Source organism: Eutrigla gurnardus (assembly GCF_963514095.1).
Source record: "Eutrigla gurnardus genome assembly, chromosome: 2".
Lineage (NCBI taxonomy): Eukaryota > Metazoa > Chordata > Actinopteri > Perciformes > Triglidae > Eutrigla > Eutrigla gurnardus.
The window spans coordinates 11,015,058-11,031,063 of NC_139916.1; the positions used below are offsets into that span (position 1 = coordinate 11,015,058).

General features: G+C 39.6%; 1 protein-coding gene across 1 annotated transcript; it reads right to left on the reverse strand.

Moving 5' to 3' along the window:
• Positions 1–1,434: 1,434 nt before the first annotated feature.
• smarcd1 (SWI/SNF related BAF chromatin remodeling complex subunit D1) lies at positions 1,435–13,773 on the reverse strand. The gene is made up of 13 exons (XM_084037132.1): positions 13,542–13,773; positions 10,052–10,227; positions 9,897–9,939; positions 9,087–9,209; positions 8,359–8,481; positions 8,092–8,208; positions 7,832–7,933; positions 7,108–7,269; positions 6,294–6,391; positions 6,010–6,145; positions 5,146–5,268; positions 4,211–4,312; positions 1,435–2,960 (listed from the first exon to the last, which is right to left on the reverse strand). Exons 1-13 carry the CDS (start codon positions 13,725–13,727, stop codon positions 2,907–2,909), a joined length of 1,545 nt encoding a protein of 514 aa, XP_083893258.1. The 5' UTR covers positions 13,728–13,773; the 3' UTR covers positions 1,435–2,906.
• Positions 13,774–16,006: the final 2,233 nt, after the last annotated feature.

Below are 16,006 nucleotides of genomic sequence, written 5' to 3' on the forward strand. Positions count from 1 at the left end.
CTTGAGTGACTGAGGAAGTAATCTTTTTAGTTTATATATATATATATATATATATATATATATATATAGAATTTTATTTAATTATTATTATATCACATATATATCACATTTATAGTCAGGCTAGATTGGTGTTTAAAAAATAAATAAATGTAAAACTTTATTGTCCAGTTTTGTATCTATACAAACTTAGTATTTATTTAATCTTCAAAATTTGATCTTCAAATGTTGACATTGCTCTTGCTTTAACTGCAACATGTTAAATAAAACACACACAGAGAGAAAGCAGCTAAATAGCTAAATTCAAGCAAGTTAGATAAAAAATACATTTCATAAAGTTGATTATGGTACTTTCATATATAACAGAAATATATACAATATCAAATCAAATCGCCGCGAGACCACTGAACTTCATTTCCTCCTACCACTAAAAGTGATTTGAATCCATCAGAGATTAGCTGAATTGAAAATTGGCTTCATCTCCTTGGATAAATTACAACATTGTTATTGTCTCCTAAAAACCTAAGTTAATTAGTAAGGTCACATATTTTTATCATAGAAAATACATGGAAATATTGGTCCCTCTAATAAACTAAAGCTGAAATGATAATAACTTAATTAACTGATTGACAGATAATGTTTTTTTTAAACTCAAATATCAAATACTAATGCACAGCTGCAGTGATGGAAATGTACCGTTTATGTACTGCACTTAACCGTGAATTTTGATTAAATTTGTCTGGCAGCTGTTGATACTTTTCAGACAAATACTTTATATAAAAGAACATATAAAGCTGTAAGTATAATACACATTTTTAAGATTAAACCAGTGGTTGTGATGTTGTGACATATTTTTCAGATGTCGTTGAGCACTTACATCAAAAGTGATTTCTTCTCTAAACATTTCAGATGGTTTTATTTTCCACAACACTGAAAGGTTATAGTATCCAATATTTCACAAAAGATCACAGAAAAGCCTTTAACACACAGATCTGTAATTGCATAACGTAATTGGGTCGTTCCGACCCAATAAATCATCAACACTGGACTAAACTGCTCAACCGTATAGATAAACTAAAGCTTGACCTGTAAATGCTGTTTATGCACTGGTGTATTAATAATCTAAGAAAATCTGATATAATCAGTCACAGGGGACATGTTCCTGCAGAAAAAGTACTCCAAGCACATTTCGCTAATGAATACTTTTAATTAGGATTTGGAATTATCTTTCTTGATCTCATGTATTTAACACTTCACATCAAATCTGAAGTTTTTATGGGCATTTAAATAAATGACCAAAATGCTGAATTTAGAATCTATTTGCCAGATAAATCCTGTATAAATTACAATTCCATCCCAATTGTAATCTATACAGGAATATTAAAGCAATTTTAATTATTTAGAGGTAAACAAAAAAGAATCACTGGCAAAGAAGGGTACATTTTACATATCCTTTATTATAACATAAGAACATACAGAAAAATAGGTTTGGTCCATGAAAAACTCTGCTGATTCAAATACTACTACAGTACCCCCAGTGTTTCCATTTACACTCCAGAGGTTCCCACCGCTCGCTTCAAATCATGTTGCGGCCCAAACCCACATTAGTGTATTCTTGGAATTCATTAATTAAATGCACACACGCTAAAGTTTCAGCCAGGACGCTCATCTTCACCTTCAACAGGGAAACAACAACCGCTCGACAGGGTTCACGGTCTGTGGCCGGCGTTCAAAGACGCGACCCGTTAAACCCTGTTTAAGTGTTTATGGCTTCTCTGCACATTATCAAAAATACACACAAACTAAAAGCAGAATATTTAACTTTTCCCAGCTTGCGGGTGACACGAAAGTTGTGAACATTTCATCACGCGGAGCAGTGATTTGTCAAATCTGACATCTTTATGTTGAGGAGAGCTAAATCACTGAGCTTTGACAGCGAGGGCTGATTAATAATATAAATACTGGTTCAACTATCTGAGCGTAGACAAAGAGTTAAGAAAAACATCTGCCAGGATAAGAGATACAATTTTACTTCACATCCATCTTCAGTTTTTTTTCTGCTCAGTATTTACAAAACTATATAGACTAGAGGTACTCATACTAGCTACTTCCTTGATAATCTGTACTAGCTAACAAGACAAGTACTGATATAATACATTTTTTTCAAAACAAGAATCATTAATAATAACAAAAAAAGAAAAATAGGAGAACTTCATACTAAATGGCACCCGTAACAAAAGATGATGCCAAGATTGAGCTTTTAAACGTCTCTCGTACACCACACTGCGGCACAGACTGTCCAATCAAACCAACGAGAGCTTAAGACAAAGTGACGCATGAACAGTCAACAAAGAAGCCTGACTGATTACAAACACAATCAATATCTAACTGAATGGGCAACCATCTGAGGGGTCGGGCTGAAAGTGTAAAATGTAAATGTACTTTTCCACAGAGGGGAACAAAGAGCCAAGGCTGAATCAACACATTCCAGCGGATTCAAAGGTATTTTTAGATTCACGGACAAAATACATTAAAAGTTGCCCTCAGGATTTCATTTGTGTACAATCTTGTACTTTTGTTTGGGCATAATGTGTCCAAATGAGAGGAATGCTTCCAGGTAAGGCTGAGACATGCAAGCAAAAATAAATTGTAGCTCTGGCTTTAGGTGGGGGAAAAAAACAATTATATAAAAAAAGTGGAAGTAGCAACAAAACTGCAAAAGAAGTCGAGCTGCAAGATAAACCAAAAAAAGAAAAGGGGCCATCCTGTATAACGGCGAAACATCTAGTATCCGTCCCTCTTGAGTTTGTCTAAAAAACTCTTGGGAGGAATTCAGTTTGAACATCACACAACACGCTGGTGCATTAGTCGTCTCCGACCGCACAGCACACCTCCCAGGATGCATTGCTTTAGGTGTTCCTGATGCCAAGCGCCGTCTCCAGCTCCTGTCGTCTCTGCTGGACCTGAAAAGACACGAAGAAAACATTTAATCCCTGGAAGACAATGCTGTGATAAAAGATCAACAATGACCTTGATAAAAACAGCCATGCCAATATCAGTCAAGAAGATGGTGAGTGTTCCCTATCTCAGTGTAGTGCGTTAGCGTGCCAACATTTGCTGAACAGCACTGGCATTGGTTAACGGAAAATAATCTGCAACTATTTTGATAATAAATGATTGTCATTTTATGTAATTCATTCTCTGGCTCCAATTTCTTGCTGATGCCGTGTTTCTCTGAGGCATGTTCATGTATCCAGTCAGGTGACATTGATGTCACTGGAGACAAGGAAGAACTTTCTCAGTTTGGTAGCTGTGCGACGCCTTTGTTTTGGCTGACGGCGACATTCAACCAAAGGGAGGTACCACGGCAGCAGTTGCAACAGGGAGAACATTGCCGGGGAGAACCCTGAAGAACCCGAGCTACCGAGCGCAAACTCTTACTAAAGTTGCCTTTGCTCAAATTGCCCTCTGATGCCAACAGAAACTAAATCATTCTGCTGGAATGAATGGCAGCGTAGGCTGTTCCGTGTTGTCAACGACGACAACCCGAGAGAGCGAGCCCCGTGAGTCTTATTACGCATGAAGTTTTTGCTCCTCACAGAGGTGTGCCCCGAGGATAAACTGGAAAAGACAACCAAGAGCAGCATTGGTCATTGTAATTTGCCAATTTAATGTTCAGCATCCGCAGGAAGGAATGAGCGCCGCTTCCTAGTGGGAAGCTGCTCGGCTTGAAGAGCCGGGCAACATTTTGCTCGGCTCTTACTCTTACTCTGTGAATTCAGGATTTATTTCACCCGAACCAGAGTTTCTGAAAATGTGGACAGACTAACAAAATGTGTTTGACGAGTGTTATTTTAATTGCGTTTTCGAATTTAAGCCCGTCTTAGTTCACTGAAAGAGGAAAAAAGGTGCATGGTTGTATTTTTCTGTTTAGGTGTAAGAATTTGAGTTTATTTGTTTTATCCATCAGACCTCATGGAACGTAGTAAACTTGTTGCTCATGTTTTCCATGTACATGCAAAAGAAATTCCAATGACCATATATTTGATATTTTCTGACAATTAACTGTTACTAAAAATCTGCAGATTCATCAGTAGTAAAAGTAGTGGCTGGTCAAAGTTGTGATTCGCACTAAACACAAATTCATCCTTGCCATTCATCTAATAGTTGTTGATATAATTAAGGAAGAGGATTACGGAGTAAGTTGGATTACCTTGGAGTAGAAGTAGCGACAGACCGCCTCCTGAGCCCATGGCTGGTAGTAAAACTCTGCTCTCCGCTCTTCTTCTGGGTTTCCTACCACATCCGTCATGGTCTGTAAACACAGACAGACACATTTTCACGTTTATCAAACACTGACAGCAACCAAGACAAACATATCGTCACAAGATTTTTTTTTTTTTTTATGTATAAGGTTGACTTGTGCTGTGAAAGGAGCCAGCGAGCTTTGAAATGAATTCGTTCAATTTCACATAAGTTCAGCGGAACAAACACTGCAGGTGGGCAACAGCTGGACAGCAGTCAATCGACTCAGTGGGGAGACGAGAGGCAAGCGTGCATCAAGTAAGACATGTTATGAGATGTTTCACGCTCCATTTTGACTTGCCGCCATGAGAGCACAACATCCACATTCTTATGCAACCCACGGCAGACGTAGAGATTATTAACCTCAAACCTGACCTCAAGGATTTACTGCACTTGGAAATTAACCAAGCTTTGAAATACCAGAGGGTACTTAATAATTATTGTTCTGATGTTCTTCTTCTTGACATTTGATATCCGACATGAATGTCAAGGCTTTTTTTTTTTTTTTAACTTTCCCAAAACGATCCAGCCTTATTCCATGATGCATTTATCTCTGAACAACTGCTGGAACCGGATGTCAAATGGCAATACGCTTTCTCTTCTGAATGACTGACTTAACTTAATATGTACCCCTGAAATTTTAACCAATTTTTTTTTTTTTAAAGCATACAAAACAAAACATTTAGGGATGCACCGTACATTTACGGTTAGTGCTGAGGTATAATTGTGTGGTAGATTTTTCTTGTTTTCAAGCAGAGGCTACATGGTATCTGCAGAGATATTAGACCAGTGATAAACGTGCTTTAACTTCCTAGAGGATTCAGTCGTGACGGACACGCTTACCTTGAGGTCTCTGCACTGGGACTGCAGCCAATCGTTGATAAAGCCCTGAGGATCTCTGGCAAAACTCAACATGAACTCTCTCTGGGTCTTCAGCTGGTTAATGGTCTCAATGGTTTCATGGATCTGAGAAAAATTAAACAGAATAAAGAGAATGCTCATCAATTTAAATTAATTCATGAAGTATCAATTAAGTTCCCAGTTTTCAACGATGGTACTTGATTATTATTTTTTGTTTCAGAAGAAAATATATATAAAAAGAAGACGACAATCCATATCTAATATCAGACCCGCAGGCTGATATCAAGCTCCCTCTATGTACAATGTTGACGTGTCTCAGAACCAAAGACTACACAAGAGGACGTCTTTTAGGGGAATGGCTCCATGTCTTATCCATGTGATTACAGCCATCCCAGCCAAGGTAATGGCTGCTAGCAGGAGGTCATGAAGACCTGACTGACCTCAAAACTCTTTAAGAAGGCAGCAATTCACAGGCAACAACCTGGAAAGGAGGATATGGGTTAAATTGCCCCCAGCGGGCTCACAAAATAGGGCAAAATAAACTAGCGGGTGGCTTAATGGAATAGAGATCCAATAAAAATATATAAAAAAGCCTATTCACGTTGCATTTAGAATGAGTGTGCTTCAGATGACCTTTTCACCGCTACGGCAGATGGAAGTTGTCACAAAGAATTAAGTGCTATTTTAAATGACTTCACCAAAACAAATATACTTCCCGTCTTTGTGTGACATTTGTTGGAGGGTAGGTTGTTCTACAGTCAGCAGGGATTTAGTAATTTAATAGATCAAAGCCACACAAAAAAAGGCCCAGAAATACAGCAGGAAAAACAACTCCCTTTCATCTACCTTGTTGTCCAGTCCTGCTATCTCCTGCTGACTGGCTGTGGAGAGCAGGAAGGAGTTCATCTGGGTCTTCAGCGTGTCATCCACCTCCACATCAATATCATAGCAAGCCGTCTTCTTTTGGTCATTAGGGTCCACGCTACAAAAGAAGACAGAACATTTAGCTCAAGGAGGACGTGGATACGTCACATTGGCAGCAGGACATGAAATGAACCAGCAGGAGACAGAGGAATCACATGTAGCTTTTGTCACAGGGGAGGCTTCACGCATCACTGTGCTGAAGTTACCTGATCACATGGTTGATGATGATTGGCTCTGGGGGCATCAGGAGTGCATGCAAGCGCTGCGGGATCTCAGAGAACTTCATTCGCTGAGTCTCAAAGATCTGCAAAAATGAAAACACCACCCCATTTTTTCCTCAGTCTGCTACCAGCGACAAATTATGTGACATATTCAGACCATCAGGGGGAGAAAAAACAAGAAATACATTATATTGTAATTCAGTCCCAGCATTGGGTTCTCTTCCTCTCCACAAAACAACACTACCAAACATTTGCAATAATTCACTGACCTGGGTTTTTGTGCTAGGGTGTGCTGGTCGTTCTGCCTTTAGAATCTGTAACCGTTTTTACCAATGGCGTGAATACAAGAGTAAAAAAACCGAGCTTAAATTAACAGCTCTATTCTCTCTTAACCTCATTTCAAAACATTATTTTATTTACAAAAAAAAAAAACTATACGCTTAGCAGAAAAATGTATTTCATACTTTATAGGAATTTACTGTTAACTTTCCACACTATTCAATTTATCTTGGCACAGATGAAAGATATGCACTGGGGAAACCAGTCAGTGACTGAGAAAGAAAAGTCTCCATACAAGGACTGGAGGACGGGTAGAGAGACAGACTGTACAACATCAAGAGCACGAAGAAAGCGAACAGCTACAAGACTGTCGATCATTCCAGCTTCATACACTATCCACAGTTTGTATTCATCAGGTTCGGCAAAACAGAGAGGCCTATAATGGCTTATAATAAAGTAAGAAAAATAATCATTAAAGTTGAATGTATACTTTAAGGTGCCAAATGGACTGAAAGCTCACCTGCTGCAGGTATTTGTCACAGTTGATGAACTCGCGCTCATGAGGGTCTTGGAGCTTGTGGGTCTTGACATACTGCCACAGGGCCTGAATGATGACGGGTCTGGTCTGGGTGTGGATGCCCAGCATACGAGCCAACCGGGGGTCCAGCTTGAACTGAGGGGGCTGTTTGGGACACAGAGAGATCGTATTGATATGAAGCCACAAACTGGATTGGGACAGTAAACCAAATTATACTAGTATTGCTGGTTCCTCAACACGCCAATAAACATTAAATGAGAAACAGAGAAGCGGCACCACGCTACACCCAGGCTAAGCTCTTTTGTTGGCGAAGTTTTCCTTCTATCGAGACTAAATCTGCCAAGTCTTGTCACCTCAAAAACACCTGATCCTTCTCATAAACAGAACACAACATGAGCATGGCCTGTCATACACTAGTGATTATAAACAAACAATATGTTAATCCCCTTGTAGGTCACTTGAAAATTCACCAGAAAGTTTCATACCAACAACAAATTTTAGAATGACACAGAACGTGTCATACTAAAAATCTTACCCGTTTAAGCTTGTACAAAAGGACCCGACAAACTAGAAATTGACCAAATTAAACGCTAAATATCACTTATTTACCTTTTCAGTGTGTAAACAAAATGTTTGAAGAGCACTTGAAGGCAACATTATTAAACCACAGGGCTTTCTGTCAGAGTTGGGATAAGCATATATTTACCTGGTAATCGAGCATGAGCAGGACGGTACAGCGAACGCCAACATCACCGGGCCTCTTCACTTGGAAACCATCGGTCTCCTGGGTGGTGGCAGTCCTGTGCCACTAAAATTACATTTTGATAATGAGATATTAAAAGCAATGAATGACAGAACAAACGGTAAAAACTCTTTTCACAAAAAATCCATATGATATAACTCTAGAATGGAAATCTGGGTAAACTTCTGCATGTAGATATTCAGAAGCATAAAATGAATTCCTACTTCCACAAGGTGATTATCTGGTCCATACAGGTCCTTGTCCAACTCAATCACCAGAGACTTGAAGAAAGAGGAGAACTTCCGCTTCTGTTTGGTGGCTTCATACTTGGACACAGCTGTCTGCAAACCAAATGTTATGAAATTGTGGAAATATGATATAACAATATACGTACAAAGTCTGTAAACTATTAAAACTTTAAGTGTAAAGACGGATACTGTGCACACAGAAATCCTCCATATAAAACAATATATTTCAACCATGAAGCTTACATCTTCCAGCAGACGGCCCTCAACACGTAGCTCCCATGATGCAACCGTGCCTTCTCCATCCTCAGCATCTGGCTTTGCGGGGTTAAAGGTGTTGGATATGAAGATCCGAAGCTTTCTCTTTTGCTGCGAAACAAATCAAAGAAAATAAACTTTAAAATGAAGTGCTATCTTTCACTCGCACTGACCCGATATCTACACCGATAATCAGCTAAAGCACAAACATTTCGCAACACAACTGTGCCTTAAAATCCCGCGAGTCAAATTCTGTTTCATTCCATAAAGTCAACTTTACCAAGATAAGATGGCTCCACTGTGAGTGTGCAGCTTAATTTAAGATAAGATCAATATACAGGTCTGCAAGAGAAGGTGGACGCAGAGAGGACGTTCAGCTTATATAGGAGTATCTGCTGGCATGCGATTCACCTTATATATTAATCCTTCTTATCCACTACCACAAAAAACTGTCTGCAAAATAATCAACCTTCAACTTCAAATATTCATATGAATTAAATCCTGGTTCAACAGCAAAACAAACAAACCAAAAAAACCCAACAACAACAAGAGTGAAGTCATATTGCTGTAGACAGTTTTACAAGCCTTTACTGAAATATATTGCTTCTAAATGTCCAGTTATCCAGATGGACGGAGGCCCTTGGGTTTCTGAATGGCTTTTAAATTAATTTCCAGGTCTGAACTGGAGCGATGCCAACATATTATTTGAACCATACCTTAATTGGCCTCTTGAGAGCCTCCTGGATGTCCAGCCTCTTGCGCATAATGGTCTGATCCAGCTTCCTCTCAAAGGCCAGAAGATCCATGTAAGCCTGAGACTCTGGGACCAGTTCCCTGATCTGGGACACGAGAAAAGAAAAGTCTCTTGTGACCATTGATGCAACATCCAACAAGTGCAACAGAACTCTTTCAGAGGAAAACACTTTTCATGTCACCAATCCAATGTTCATAAAGTGGCCTCTCAAACATGGTAGCATTTTAACTTAAAAAGTTATATATGACGAAATGTAGACATAACCACTTACTTCTGCACATTCATGGACATTGTTGTTTTTAACTTATTTGATAGGGTTTTTTGATTGTGTAACTATTCATTTCTCGACACCATTCTTTCACTTTTATTTAAAAATATTCCCTTTCAAATCCAAAATCCTTATGAAGGAGTTACCAATTTGCCATTGCATTCCTCTTTGAAATTCTCATATTATTCATGTATAGAAATCTAAAGTAGTTGGTAATTGCTTTGCATTTGATTGGCTTAGGTTTTTAAGGTTTCAAGTTGCCATTGCGATTTACACTACCATATCTGTTTGTATGTAAAGCCTTCGTAACCTTAACTTCAAATAAATGGCTTTGGGAGAGATTTATATTTAACATCCAAACTCAGTTATCAGATAGGAGCTGAAAAAAGTATGTAGTTTCATTTGTTATCTATTGTGGAGAAATAAGAAATCAAGTGATTATAGATGTGCACTCTTAGCCAGCATTAATGGATTCCCAGGGACTGCTGTTTGATTAATACTCACCCTCTGAGGTAGAATTTTATCAGCCATCTTCTTCTTCTTTGTGCTGTAAAAACAAATGATTAAAACAAGATCATTTTGAGTATGAATCAATCCCCGAATGAGCATAATCACAATAATTTATTTCCTGATCTAAAACACTCCTGGGGGCAACTTACTGCTGGTTGCGGTTCTGCTGCTGAACCTGCTGGATCTGTTGGGGGGCAGGTCTCTTGCGAGACGGGTCCATCCCACCAGGCATCACAGGGCGAGACACTGGGCTGTTGCCGTATCCTGGGGGGCCCATGGCTGGTCCCTGTGGGGTCATGCGGTTGGATGGAGGCATGCCCGGTCTCTGCAAAGGAAATATTAGGAATATGACTTCCACCTCATGAAGACATAAAAGATTTTCCTGGCATTGGTTTTCCATTTCACAAGTGGCTTCACAGCCTTTGAGTCTGGAATATAGAGATATAAGACCATCTGCATTGAGGTGAGAATGTGTTGCTTTTAGTTAGCACTTTTAGCATTATAATACTGTAAATGGATTTTATTTGGGCTTTAGACTGGCAAAAAATATATATCTGAAGATAGTACCGTGGACATTGCAAATTGTGATTTGGACATTTTTCATGGTTTCCTTTTTATAGGTGAATAAAGAAAACCCATCAGCAGATTTGCCATAGAAAATTATTGTTGTTGTTGTTTTAGTTCCTAAAAATGCATATGATTTCTCAACAACCCCATCGTCGCGCCAAACAAGACCCATGTGCAATATTGAAATTGGTTCAATTAGGACATGTAAATACATTTTCAATAAATAAGTGAAGAGCACTCTACAGCAGCGGGGGCAGGATAACAGGGTTGTGCATAGTGAGTCCAGCATATCGCCCACAGCCTGCTTTTACAGGCCACCGCTTGGCTTTTTCTGCTGTATGCTGATATAACGTCTCGTCTTCACTTCCCCGGAGTCAACAAGTGAGGAATTGTTCTCAACAATGCTGCAGCAATCTGCCTGCGCTGAATGGCCAAATTACCCCCCATCCCCCCAAACGGGCACTGAACTAGTTGTTCAAAAAGCGGGACTCGAAGGGTGTGAAAATCAAAACAGATATACACATTAGTCACAGATGTAAAATACCCTAGGGTTAACTATTCATAAGTAATACGTAATCCTACTTCAGTGACATCAACGTGCCAAAACTCACAGTTGAATTGCCGCAGTGATGGGAACTGTGGCCATGAAATAAAGGGTTATTCATCATTCATACATAACATTGGTACTATAACATAGATGACACAACAACAGATACACACTGTTCAAACAGTGCTGTCCAGTATAATTTCATTAATAAAAACCTATTCATTCTAAACTTATCAAAACTAGTACAAGATGAACATATAGCACAGCTTATAATGAGCATCTATTGCAAAATACAGACCCCGTTTAAAAAAAAAAAAAAAAAAAAAAAAAATCAAATACACATGTTGGTGGTGGTAGCAACAACTAGCATGCTGGCTCCTTCAAACAAGTGAACACAGAACAAACTCCACGTCCAACTCACCAGACCAAGTGCTAAGACCTCAAACAGGCGACTCCGTGTATTTGACTGCATGGGTGCAGCTGATAAACTCAGAAAAGTGACAAATCACTGATTGCAGCTTTCTGTCCGGCAGTCCACGAATGAGCGCGATGAAGGCAAAAAACACACTCTCTCCTCAGTATATGGCTGAGGGTGGAAGGGTGACATTGACGCGTCCACAATGCAAGCTAGATGAATGTGCTCTGCCTTTTCCACACAGTGCGGTGTGGGCAGATAGAGACTGCATGCCGATTATTTAGTGCTCTTTATACTACACATCAGTACAACCTTGGTTTACCGGAGAACAACTGGAGTTCTGCAGTAGGAAGAGTAGGAAGACTCTTTGACTATATTGTAAAAGACTGCTTGTGTGAGTGGAAGCAGTCAAGGACACAGGAGATAAAAAGAAGAAGATGTAACATCCTTTCACTAAACTCGATTCAAGTTGCCAGTAGCTAGGCAGCGAACACTTCAACCGCTGTGGATATATAATACACAATAAAGGGATCCAATACAATAAGTACTGAACTTGTACTTGTTGTAAAAAGAAAAGTCACAGATTGGAACATTAAAAAAATGTTTATAATCTGCTAGTGGCTACTGTCAAATCTACAAAATTACCAGGGACTGTATTGCTATTTTTCCCCCCCATTCGAAGCTTCTGGGGTTTTTACTGGAGTTCTTGGACATAGTTGATCAGGAGTCGGAAACGGTCCTACGTAGCCACCACACATTGAGTTTAATTAACTAATTAAATTATCTATGCTTCTTCATCAAACCTATTTTTTGAAGCTCGGTGGACACACCTATGGGCAATTTGGAGTCATCAATTAACCTATCCCCATCCTGCATGTCTTTGGACTGTGGGAGGAAGCCCGGAGAGAACTGCTGCTGACACGGTAGAACATGCAACCTCCACAAAGAAGGAACCTGAACCGGGAATTGAACCCGGGACTTCTGTTACAGAGTTCAAGAAAAAAACAAACAAACAATATCGGTGTTTTAACAACTAGAAATGTCTGTCTATTTGGGGAAATGTCTATCCGTCTTAAGCAAATTAGAAATGACAAATGTGTCATCACCCCGCTCATTTTATACTCTTCCTTGTTAATTTACACTAATTTGCAGTGCGGGTCTTTTGTGGCTTTGGTGTTAAGAATAAGCCTCCATGTCCATCAATTTAGGATAATTGTGATCAACATTTGTCATGTTTTCCAACATTTTATAGGCCAAATCAATAAAAACAAATCAGCAGACTAAATGCTTAAATTAAAACTTTACTTGTTTGCATCATTATCATCGTATAGGAACTCGAACTATTATGGCATAGTACAATTTAACGCCTTTGAGTCGAATAAATGAACACTGAATGCCTGTTTTAGTTAGTTATTCTGTTGTGTCATAGCTTTACTAGCTAGCTGACACCGATCTTAACAAAAGCAGGCGCTGGTGTTACCTCTGCAGGGTGGCTGGCATGCAACAAACAAAAAACAAACAGACTTAACACACAGGATGCGGTCTGGTCCTGGTTTGAGCCTTTACTGTGTTACACGTGAGAACCTGCAGTTCTTGGGTTTGTGGTTCAGTCAATTCATTCAAAAGTGAACAAGCCATTCTAAGTAAACGTTACTGAATTGTAACGCTAAACTTTTAAATTCGACGAAAGCTTGCACTTTTTTAAGTACGACGTTTTACATGCAAGGCTTTCTTCACGACACAGCTCATACACTTCTAAAAGCCATTCAAACAATAGTTTAGCAAGCAAACTGAGAGAAGCACAGTTAACAGCTAGCTAACGTTAGCAGGCTAAGCTAATTGGCTACCATGACTAAATAGCTAACCTTAACGTTAGCGGGCGGGAGGGTTAGCAAATTCAAACAAACAAACTCGGATAGTCACTCAAAGCGGGCAGTTAAAACGTTTCTGACTGGTAGGAACTTTTCGGCGGGGCTGCGGGCTACAGTAAGCCGTGGCCCGCATTGTAGACGTTGGTTAACGTTAGCCGCCAGTGACAAAGCAGCGGTAAGAGGCTTTGTTCTAGCGGGCTGGTTAGCGCGTCAGCAGCAAAGATGGAGTGATATCTCACCGGGTACCCAGGCCCAGGCATCGGGGAGCGGTACATGTGGTTCTGCGCGGCCGACGACGGTACCATCCTCCCAGTAGGAGTTCCGGGTCCCATTCCTGGCCCTGCGCCCGGTACCGGTGGTCCGGGTCCCATTGCTCCACCACCACCTCCTGTCGGTGCCGACTGAAACCCCCCTCTGGCCGCCATCTCCTCTCGGAATGTCGCCGCCGGTGGAGGCACGGAGCTACCGCGAGAGCGAGAACAGAGCGTTTGTGGCTGGTGGTGTCGCTCCCCCAGCGACCCCTACAGAATGTGTGCGATACTGTCGCAAAACTGCCCTGGATTATTAGTAGAATATCTCAAGATGTGAACAAAAAATCAGATTGATGATCAAATAAAGTAGTTAAAACCGTTTAAAATACCCAAGCAAATAACATTCTGAAATATAAAAATGTACTGAATACAAAGCAAAACCAAACCTTACATGATTTTTGTTGCATTGATATATCTATGTTTATATGCATACCCTGTCAAGTGTCAGTGTCACTTATCTTTTTACTCTGCTCTATGCACTTTATCATATCATACTCTGATGCATGTTATAAAGCCAAGAATCATGAACATTGATCAATAATTTAATACAAAATGTTGGTTAAAAACACCCAAAATATTATATATATATATTTTCCACTAGCCTTCAATTAAGCCTTCACAAAATTAAAACATCATAACTGGCAGTTAATCATGTTGACCCTTTAAAAAAAGAAACTATAAATCCAATCTATCCAATTAAATTAAACATTATCCTCATTTTGTTTAATACCCAACTAAAATGACTAAAATGTGACTTTTTAAAATGTGGCAAATGTGTTCACTCTCTGTAAACCAGTCTGTTTACAAAAAAAACCTTTGTTTCTGTACAGTAAACCCAAACCAAACAACCCTGGGTTTCTCAGAGGAGAACCAAGAGGATTAACGTTTTTTAAGCATCTGTAGCTCACACAGAGAGAAGTGTAAAGAGAAATGTGTAGCTCGTATGATAACAAAAAAAACAAAACAAACATGCACACATCCAAACCCACTGATAATAGAAACACTATTCTTTGAACATTTGGAGCTTTTATTTTATTATTTTGAATGCCTTGTAAGTCACATGTGCTGCCACCAATTTTCACTCTCACTTATTACAAAAATCACAGACACAACGTTTTCTTTCAACACGGCAGGGGTTCATGAATTATTAAACTAGCTCCCATCCCACAACTGCAGCACCTCCAAACTGGATGGTTGCTGAACTGAAGCGGGTTTAGTTGACCTTCTTTGCATGCCGTCATCATTGTGTTTCATCTGGAGAAAAAGGCTGTTGAAACTCTCAAGTGGCTTTGAATTGAACAAGTAAATAGCAAGTTGAGAGTGCAGTGTCCTCAAAACGCTTTCTTGTTTCCAAACTTTGATGTCATTGCACTTGCCTCCAATTAGCATGGAGTTACAACAGTAGAAAACATGGCATCCCATCTGTTTGCATAGCCTGGGTGTGTTTGATCAGTGTGCTTGTGTGTGGGAGGGATGAGAATGAGGAGGAGGAGGAGGAGGAGGATACATTATGACGTTTTTTGGAGCAAGTTGTAGTAAAATTCATTCACGGGACAAAAAAACATCAGATTTGCTCCATTGTGATTCAAATCTCCAGAGAGGATTTTTCTTTCTGTGTGTGTGAGATGGCAGGTGATTATATTTATCCTCCACAAGCCGGCTGACAGCCTTATTAAATAATAAGGGTCCATACTTAAAAAAAAAAAAGAAACATATGAAATTACAATTCAGGCTAACTTCTGAAATATAATACACTGTTTCTCGGTGCGGAGAACCTTGACTGTGCTGTAATTATCAATCCTCTTAACGAGCAGAATGTAAAGTGGAGCCCAGAGGAGCCGCGCTGCAGCCTTATCTATGACAAACGGCTGAGCATCCTAATTGCACTGAAAGATCTGACAGGATAAATTTATACCAGAAACGTGACTCCTCTGACACTCTGGCTGCAGGGAGAGCCCCGTGACGAGCTGGAGCTGCAATTCATTTCTACATTATATAGATCAAGCAATATAGTCGAACGAACGATAGAAATCACAGATTATTGGGTCACTATATGGGTTAACCTTTCGCAGTGCCTGTCGGTAGAAAATCAAGCTGATGGGTTGTTTTGAGTGTTATTTTTAGAAAAGCAGCCTTCGGCAGTCATGCAAGTTTTACTTTTACTGTACAAATACTTGCATTAAATTTGAATAAAATACAAAAAAAGCAACCAAAATGTTCTTAAAGTAAATACCAAAATAAATCATAATGTAGAAAGGCCCATTTTGGAATATTTGAGAATCATAAGGATAAATATTACAGTTGGTAAAGATAGGAGCAAATCATGACTGCTTTATTACTGCTGCCCAGTAGATTATTATTTACCGCTTATCCTGTATTCAGGGTCGCGGGGG